This window comes from Zingiber officinale, chromosome 9A (genome assembly GCF_018446385.1).
Source record: "Zingiber officinale cultivar Zhangliang chromosome 9A, Zo_v1.1, whole genome shotgun sequence".
In the NCBI taxonomy this organism is placed as follows: domain Eukaryota; kingdom Viridiplantae; phylum Streptophyta; class Magnoliopsida; order Zingiberales; family Zingiberaceae; genus Zingiber; species Zingiber officinale.
Window position 1 is genome coordinate 10,188,618 of NC_056002.1, and position 9,591 is coordinate 10,198,208.

Consider the following 9,591-nt stretch of genomic DNA (forward strand, 5'->3'; position numbering starts at 1 on the left):
TATGCAAAATAGTGTGCGTGACTCACCGTGGATCCGAAACAGATCACAACATCGTCAACAAAGACAATGGAAACCGATCCAATCATTCTGGGAATACCAAAATTATCAAGTCTCTGAAAACATCTAAGGCTCCGCAAGCCCAAATGGTAAAACTGAGACACATAATGTCCATATCACAGACATTCCTAACCATAAGATCTCTGATAATAAATCGGAAATCTAATCACCAACAACATAAATCACCTAAGAATATATCCTCTAGTGTGAGAGCAACGCTCCATCACACAAAATACCACATATATGGAAGCAACGCTCTACCACAAGAAATCCTCCATATGTGGGAGCAACGCTCAACCACAAATAATCTGAAATAGGTATCTGTAATAAATATGAGAGCAATGCTCCGCTACAAACAATCCAAAATATGTGGGAGCAACGCTCCACCACAAACAATCCATAACATGTGTGGGAGCAACGCTCCACCACAACCAATACATAAGTGCCCAAGGCACCTAACTATCCAGCTAGAGACTGCACGATATCTCTCTACCACAGATCACTGTAGGTAGCCTAGGGTATAACACCCAGTAAGCAAATCAAATCCATAGTCAACTCTATCATCAACCTAGTGGGTCGGTCACTTACTAATAGGAGAATTAGTTGACAGGGTAATACCGCAAATGTTCTAATGTAGACATTCAATATTCTACATTCAACACAGGTAGAATCATCATGATGCTACCAACTATACATCTGCCACACGTGCACACACAACATAGGTATGATCGACATAATCCTCCAATTAGTACACATCAAACATACTCACAACGAAGGTACAAACGATCGTGATATCTCAACAAAACACTCAAACACATGTGTACATTTCACAACATAGATTTAATCGACAAAATACCTCCAATAAATCAATCAGACCACTCGGGTATAATCCACACGAAACCTACAATAACCCTAATTGAACATGTTTACACACCGCCTATAAATGGACAGTCTAACATAGGACTCGTACTACCACAGAGTCTATATCTAATGAAAAAAAAAAATTATTATCATATATTTTAGTGAAACAAACCAATCATGTTCTCACATATTTAACTCCTAGTGATCCATTTTTCATCATACCGGGTACCAAATATCCAAAAGATACGAGTATAAAAACTCTACTAATCCTATCCAACAATGTCTAAGAGTATGTCAAATCTCATCTTTTAGATATTCAAATATCCACAATTAAAGAATCACAATCCAAATTTATAACCAACTTACCACGTTTCAAAGTAGTGTAGTGTGATATTCACAATGGTCGCAATAGCAAAAACAAACATACATATCTGAAATTGATGAAAGTCACGTACAGAATTCGAGCACTTAGATATATTACTAGAAGCACTTTTACTTGAAGCAATAAACAAATTCAAGACTGATATTATTCTGTTTAATCTAGATATCTTCCCTTCATATATGAGATTTAGTGCTTTTAGGGGCATTGCCGTATAATTGAAGTAACACTGTGGAATGGCCAGCTATCCATCCATGGGCCAAAGTCAAAAGAGAAACAAATAAATCCCACAACCTATCCAATATATATCCTACCAAAATTAGTTTAACTAAAAACAAACTTTCCAAGGTCCAAGGGGTCATGACATACAAATTTTAGTGAAATCCATATACCAAATCTCTACATTCTAGTAATGATCTGAATTGGTCCTTTCAGACCTTTGATTTAAACTATTCCACCACTTCAATCCTCCCCTCCATCACTTATCAAAAAGCAAAAGAATTATACCTTGCGTAATTTATGAATTCAAAACCATGATTCTATCAAAATTTCGGTTGACTTATTAAATGCCCTATAAGTCAGAGTATTTCTACTAATAATGTCACGACCTGCTAAACAAGAGAACTGTAGTCTATTGTCTATAGATTGAATGCCCTCAACTAAGCATTATTGCTTAGGCCACAATATATATTGCAAATTGTAATGAGTGCGATTGCTTACTGTTGGTCCCTTTGGAGGTCGGCAAGAGGGGAGGGGTGAATTGCCCTACAAATTAAAACCAAAAACCCTTCTCGGATATTCAACTAACTTAAAAAAACTTGTAATTAAAAAGGCAGAGACTAAGTAAAGAAAAACAGACACCAGAGTTTTACTTGGTTTGCAATCAGGGGATTGCTAATCCAAGGAATGTAAGCGCACTATCTGATTCTCCTCTGGGCGGAGTAGCCTCTTACAGCGTTGAACGTACAAGAAGAAAAGTAAAGCACACAGAAGTTGATTACAAGTTCGTCGTTCTTATTAATTGATTTTGGACCAAGGCTATATTTATAGCCTTGGTCGGGCGCCTGGAAGGGTTCCGGATAGAGGATAAACTTTATCCTCTTCAGGATCGAGTTTGACTCGATCTGGTCAAAACTTCATTCCAGGCGCCCCGGAGGCCAAGTCGATATGGTCCGGGCGCCCGGACCCCAAAAGTCAACTCTGGTTGACTTTTTGTCTGGTCCCCGCTCTGGTTCAGCTCGTCTTGGTCCGGGTCTTACGCTCGGCTCCACTAGCTTAGGTGATCTCGGCCATCCGAATAGGGCTCACCCGAACCCATGTTCCGCCTTCTCCTCGAGCAGCCTTCCTTCCGGTTTCTCGTCCCTCGAACGCCGCGCGCGTTCTTCTCGCCCACCGGTGTACTCTTCGGGACACCTCGTCCCTCGGACGCACCGTCCTCTCTCGTGCCGTCCTTCTCGCTAGCCGCGTCTTCCGCTCGACTTCCTGTGTTCCTAAGTTCCTGCACACTTAGACACAAGGGTTAAACAACGCAGGACCTAACTTAACTTGTTTGATCACATCAAAACACCTCGGGGTTCCAACAATCTCCCCCTTTTTGATGTGAGCACCCCAAGTTAAGCTAGGGAAAAACAGATGCAATAAAAACAATTTATTTGTAATTAAGTCCAAAGATATTTCATAAAAAAAAGTTTATATACCTCCCCCTAGACTTAACATTCTTCTCCCCCTTTGATCACATTAAAAATAGGGGTTCTTTAAACAAGTCTAAGGTAAACAAAATTTAAGTGAATTTTCATAAAACTTTCTAAGGCAATTTCTAAGGCAATGTTTCAAAAGAGAATATTTAGTAAAAAAAATTCTAAGTCAATAATTTTCAGAAATTTTCTAAGTCAATTCAAAAAAAATTATTATAAATTATATAAATTGAATAACTCTTTTAAAGCATTAGGTAAATTAAATTAATGCTTTTTCAGTTAGTCAATTAAACTTTTCATTTCGATACTTGGCTTCCAGGTCGTGGCGAGACACTAGGCCTTCTTGGTTATTGGAGCAACAACCACTTCCTTAGACAAAGCCTCATAATGAAATTAGTCGTTTAATTTCCTTGCTGAAAATGCTAAGTTAAATTAAACAGGTTTTTGGAACCTAGTAGAGGTTCCTACTTACAGGGTTAACCAAGTATTTCCTAGGTACATAGATTTTTGATATATTTCTAATTTGACTTTGATGAAATCTATAATACCAATTTAAACCTCTATAATTTCTAAAAGTAGAAATATTTGAACTTTTATATTTTTTCAATCTTTCTATTTCTTCTTTTAGTTTTTCATTGTGAATTTTCAATTTATCAAAATCCTCTATTAGACATGATTTTGTTAAAATTCCTTTTGTTTCCAAAATTTCATTTTTTAATTTGGCATTTTCTTTTTCTAATTTATACATGGATTTAGTCATTGCCTTAATGCCAGAGTAAAGTTGATCAGGGGGTAAGAGGCATACCTCACTTACCATGTCAGACTTAAAGCCTGAATCTCCCCCTGCTTCGCTGCCTTCATCCGAGGTCGCTCCCTCTTCATCGTTGCTCGATTCTGATATACTTTGTCCATCGTAGCTTGCCATCAGTGCTATCCCGGCGTATTCTTGAGCTTCTGATTCAGATGAAGAAGTGTCATCCCAAGTTGCTTTTAGGTTGTGTTTCTTGGGAGACTTCCTTTTGTCCTTTTTGAGTTCTGGGCAGTCTTCTCTTATGTGTCCCTCCTTCTGACACTGGTAGCATCGCACCTTTCTTCCTCCTTTTTGATTCTTTTTATTCTGCATTTTAAATTTATTAGACCTAAAGAATTTTTTAAAATTTCTTACCATGTGCGCTTCTTGATCGTCTTCGGAGTCTGACTCGAGTTCATCCTTCTGAGTTGTGTTCAGCGCTATAGTCTGGGTTGTATCCTTTGTCGTTCCTGCACATCTAGTTTCGTGTAATTCAAGAGTAGAAAAACATTCCTCTAATGTACTTACCTCCAGGTCCTTTGAGATGTAGTAGGTGTCGATGATTGACGTCCACTCGGAGTTCGGGAAAGGCGTTGAGTGCGTGGCGTAAGGCGTCCGATTTGTTACCGTTTCAAGGGTTCTCGAGACCAAGTAACTAGTTCTTTTACCTTTGCATGTGAGACCGACTACTTTCTCACCTTTCTCAGCGGATGTTCATTAGTTTGTTTCGGAGGATGTCCCTTCTAGCGATTCGCTTCGGATGTGCCTTCGTGGAGTTCTAGAAACTTCTTCCAAAGTTCTTTAGTGATGAGTAGCCCGTCGGTTTACTTCTGGCGATGTCGCTTAGCGGTGATGTTCACTACTGCTTGCTACTGAACTCATTCTGCTCTTTTTTGTCCAATTGCTTTCTTCTTTTCTTCACCGTTCTGATTTGTTGGAGCTACAAAACCGTATTTCATAATAAAATAAATTTCAATCTCGGTTTTTAGAAATACCTCCATCTGGCTTCCTGTGAAGTTCCTCGAATTTTGGTGGAACGATGCTTGGTCCGCCATCTTTATTGCTTCGATAGGCGGTTAGTCCTCCTGAGCGTCCTTGCTCTGATACCACTTGTTGGTCCTTTGGAGGCCGGTAAGAGGGAGGGGTGAATTGCCTACAAATTAAAACCAAAACCCTTCTCGGATATTCAACTAACTTAAAAAACTTGTAATTAAAAAGAGAGACTAAGTAAAGAAAAGCAGACACCAGAGTTACTTGGCTTGCAATCGGGATTGCTAATCCAAGGAATGTAAGCGCACTATCCGATTCTCCTGCAGGCGGAGTAGCCTCTTACCGTTGAACGTACAAGAAGAAAAGTAAAGCACGAAGTTGATTACAAGTTCGTCGTTCTTATTAATTGATTTGCTCGGACCAAGGCTATATTTATAGCCTTGGTCGGACGCCTGGAAGGGTTCGGCGCCCTGGGGATAAAACTTTATCCCCCAACAGATCGAGTTTGACTCGATATGGTCAAAAACCTCATTCCGGGCGCCCCGGACCCCAAAAGTCAACTCTGGTTGACTTTTTTCGTCTGGTCGCTCCGCTTCGGTTCAGCTCGTCTCGGTCCGGGTCTTCTGTTCCGGCTCCACTAGCTTGGGTGATCTCGGTCATCCGGAATAGGGCTCACCCGAATCCATGTTCCGGCCTTCTCCTCGAGCAGCCTTCCTTCCCGGTTTCTCGTCCCTCGAACGCCGCGCACGTTCTTCTCGTCCACCGGTGTACTCTTCCGCGGACACCTCGTCCCTCGGACGCACCGAGCCCGTCGGCTCTCCCGTGCCGTCCTTCTCGCTAGTCGCGTCTTCCGCTCGACTTCCTATGTTCCTAAGTTCCTGCACACTTAGACACAAGGGTTAAACAACGCAGGACCTAACTTAACTTGTTTGATCACATCAAAACACCTCGGGGTTCCAACACTTACAACCTCATCCAGGATAAGTCACATCACTTAAGGCTTATTCCTCATAAATATATTGAGTTTTAGAAGTGCAATCAGAACTTAATTAAATTCTCCATCGCCAAATTTATGGTTTGAAAATTTCAGCTTGTTTTTGTTTCTATCAAATTGGTAAATTGAACCATGTCTACTATTAACACTATCCTTGAAAGGATGCCTGCGTGCAATTTATTCCCCTGCCTAAGAAACTCTTCCACATAAACACAATGAAGGAAAGACTTTCCATCCAAGCAAGTGAAACACAATAGAAAAGTTAGCGAGTGAGTTTAGACATAAGGTCTAAAGATAGAATTCAAGAGAACTTAAATGATGGAGAGGAAGCTTGAGTGATGAAAAAGAGAGACGGATCTTTTCTTAGTGCTCAGTATTAAGTCATGCTAAGCTTGTTTTGCTTAGTAAGAATAATACAAAGGTGATCGTAGGCAGCATGAGCAAAATGACAAATTCTGCCCAGGATGCTTATTAGTTATATGAAGACCTGGTCAAATGTGATGTATCACTCTTATCAAGCTACAGATTGCTACAGATTGCTGACTGAGATATTAGGATCTATCCCTTCGCTACTCATTCCCAACATCAATAGTCTGACACTAGTCTACGAGTGGACTCTCCGAATGCCTATTGATCGCATGCAATATATCACTACAAGAAAAAAGCTAAACAACAACGCTTTTTTGGCGTTGTCGTATGTACTAAAAAAGTGATGTTGTAGATGGTGTTGTAGAAAGTCATATCAAAGACAACGCTTTAAAAGCGTTGTGGTTGGTCACAAAGACAACGCTTTTTAAGCGTTGTCTTTTCGTTCTTAAAAAGCGTTGTTATAGATGCTGTTGTAAAAATGCACATATCAAAGACAACGCTTTAAAAGCGTTGTGGTTGGTCACAAAGACAACGCTTTTTAAGCGTTGTCTATTCATTCTTAAAAAGCGTTGTTAAAGATGCTGTTGTAAAAATGCGCATATCAAAGACAACGCTTTAAAAGCGTTGTGGTTGGTCTCAAAGACATTGTTTTTTAAGCGTTGTCTTTTATTACTTAAAAACGTTGTCTTTTTAAATTTATAAAAAATAGTGTTTTTTAAATAGCAAAATTATAAAAATACTCAAAATTTACATATAATTGAATATCCACAACCACAATCATTTTTATAATAAGACTATTTAACAAATAAATAAAACTTTATATTATACAAACAAAATGTATACATATTGATCCACAAATTAAATTTGTATCATACAAGTTATCCTTAACTTCATGACAATAATTTTTCAAACACACAAGTTTTACAAAACCTCATCATTGACTAACCGCTGTTGTTGGTGTCCATCGCATGGAATTGCTTCTTTAAGTCCAACAATCTCTTCTTCTGAAAGGCTTTCAGCTATCACTCTTAGAGCCATCTTCTTCAACTTGTCATCAGCACACCTGGGGTTGTAGGCAATCAAGAAATTTTGTATGAAAACTTTCATACATGTAAATCTCGTACTAAATAATATGTCAATGTTATATATACATGTAATTCATACCGTAAGTGTGTTTATATCGTAATCGACAAGTTTTCTTTAGGGCCAACTTCTACTCAAGCTCTTTAAACACTGCATCAAAATAAAAAAATTGGCATTAGTTATGTGCTAAATGAAAATCATATTTAGAGGAAAAAGCGGGAGTGTTGTAGATGGATATATTAACCAAGCATATTAATGTTTGACCTGTCTTTACAAGTTCTAAGCATATATATTAACCAAGCATATAACCTAAGAGGAATAAGTTACAAAATGCTACTTGATGTTTGACCTGTCTTTATTGGATTTTGCGGCCCCGGTCTTCTTGTAGCCAGGCACAATGTAATACTTGATGTTGACTCTACCTTTGCAGTTGTTTCGGCTTGAGGAGTGGCAAAGAATGGTGGAGTAGAGGATGGATTTTAGGTATTCATCCGTGCCATCGAGGAAATGACTCCAGTAGGTGACTAGCATGTTGACCAGGGCATGCTTGGAGAAGATGACTTGTTTCAGAAGCTTTTTAGATCAAAGATACGAAGTGCATTGTTATAAAACTAGATGCACGAACACTTGCTTATACGGTTCTTGAAATAAAATACATTCGTAACCGTCACTAGCCCAAGCTCAATAAGGAAAATTCACGGTAAATGTGCATAGTATACCTCAGATACTGCAGATGATAGGGAAGGCCAGAAGACAGTTTGATGCAAATATTGAGATTGCCCAAGCCAATCCATGGTACTAATCCTGACAGCTCCTCCAAATCGCACTGACTTGATTGTGTCCACCCATCCTTGTTCATCAGCTTGGAACCTTTGAAATGAAAACTGCATTGGGTACATGGAAAAAACAACAAAAAGGGAGGATAAATGATAGCCACCAACCTAATTGTTCACAAATATCTGTATAAGTTATTAAGGGTGTTCATAGAAGTTGATCCTTTAGCCGTGTCTGTTAGATGGTCAAATCTAGGCGCCAACTCAAAAATGTTGGCGTCCAAGTGTTAGTGTTCAACTACTTCTGACAATGAAGTAGTAGCAGATAATCAAGAACACAAGAGAATCTGAAAGAGTCTATATTTCTTTCACTAGTAGCAGATAATGATTAGATTAGAAAGCAAAAGAACGCATACCACACCAGCTGCTCCTGCTGTTAAAGCCATAGGTGCAGTGACAGCGCTTAATCCAGATGAGCACATAACTGGAATCTGAACTGCTCGGGAAATGGAGTATGCAGCTGCTAGCGTTGGTGTGGCCTACATTTTAAAGAGGAAAAATATCACATTTTTCATCACAAGTGTGCTAAGATTTCTTATTCGTACTGTTGTTACCTTCTCGATCAAACCAAGGACACCAGGTTTTGATGGACTTGAGTATTTCCCTCCTTCAGTTTGGATTATATCAGCACCTTCCTGTTCCAGCAACTCTGCTAGCTTCACCTTTTTAAATTGAACAAAAAACAACGAGAGATTGTGTTAGTGACAAATCTCAGTTTACGAGGAAATAAATGAGCTACCTGATCAGGGAGACTAAGCATGTGTGGCACGGTTACAGACAGTGTAATGGATGGAAGAATCCTTCTAGTTTCTCTAGTGAGCTTTAGAATCTGACAATGGCACCACAGAATAGTGACGAGATAGAAATAGCTGAAAATACTCGAGGAACTGCAAGGAAAAGTACGATCATGATTCATATACCTGTTCAGGGGAAAACTGAATTCCCATCTCGTAGAAAGAATCATAATTTCCAATTTCCACCTGCATTTAGCACAAGGATTTTAATGTTTGGTATGACAGACAATCCGATCGAAACCAGTCAAGTTCATCGCATCCTAACCATTTGGGCACCTGCTTCCACTGCAGAAGGAAATGCCAAAGGGTCCACAGAGGAAACACAAATCTGCAAGAACAAGATCATCATAAGAAAGAAGAGCTGTGGAACTCTGAAAATGCGAGCTACTGAGGCAGCGAGCAATCTGCTTGAACAAGGTAATCATGCAGTGTTGGAACTCTGTCGTGAGCATCAAAGACCAAATATTACCAAATATTAAGATCACTGACAAACCAAATAATACCTTATTTTTAACAGCTATCTAGAGGATCTGGCTTTTTGACTTGAAGCTGGTTCAAAGAAGACAAATCAAATATACAAATACTAAGATGAAAGCATAATGAAGTAGTTAACTTTTTCTACTTTACCTGATTATAAGATCTACAGCTTCTTGCTCAGTATTTTGCTGCACGAGTAATTATTAGAAAAACAAACCCAATAGTGGAACAAAAGCTAGATAAAGAAACTAGATAATTTACACTGACAGA

General features: G+C 39.0%; 1 protein-coding gene across 1 annotated transcript; it reads right to left on the reverse strand.

The window, feature by feature from the left end:
- Positions 1-8,361: 8,361 nt before the first annotated feature.
- On the reverse strand, positions 8,362-9,193 carry LOC122019022 (uncharacterized protein ycf23-like). The gene is made up of 5 exons (XM_042576532.1): positions 9,110-9,193; positions 8,971-9,030; positions 8,790-8,879; positions 8,605-8,712; positions 8,362-8,529 (listed from the first exon to the last, which is right to left on the reverse strand). The coding sequence occupies exons 1-5, from the start codon at positions 9,191-9,193 to the stop codon at positions 8,362-8,364; spliced, it is 510 nt and encodes a 169-aa protein (XP_042432466.1).
- Between the last annotated feature and the right edge of the window lie 398 nt (positions 9,194-9,591).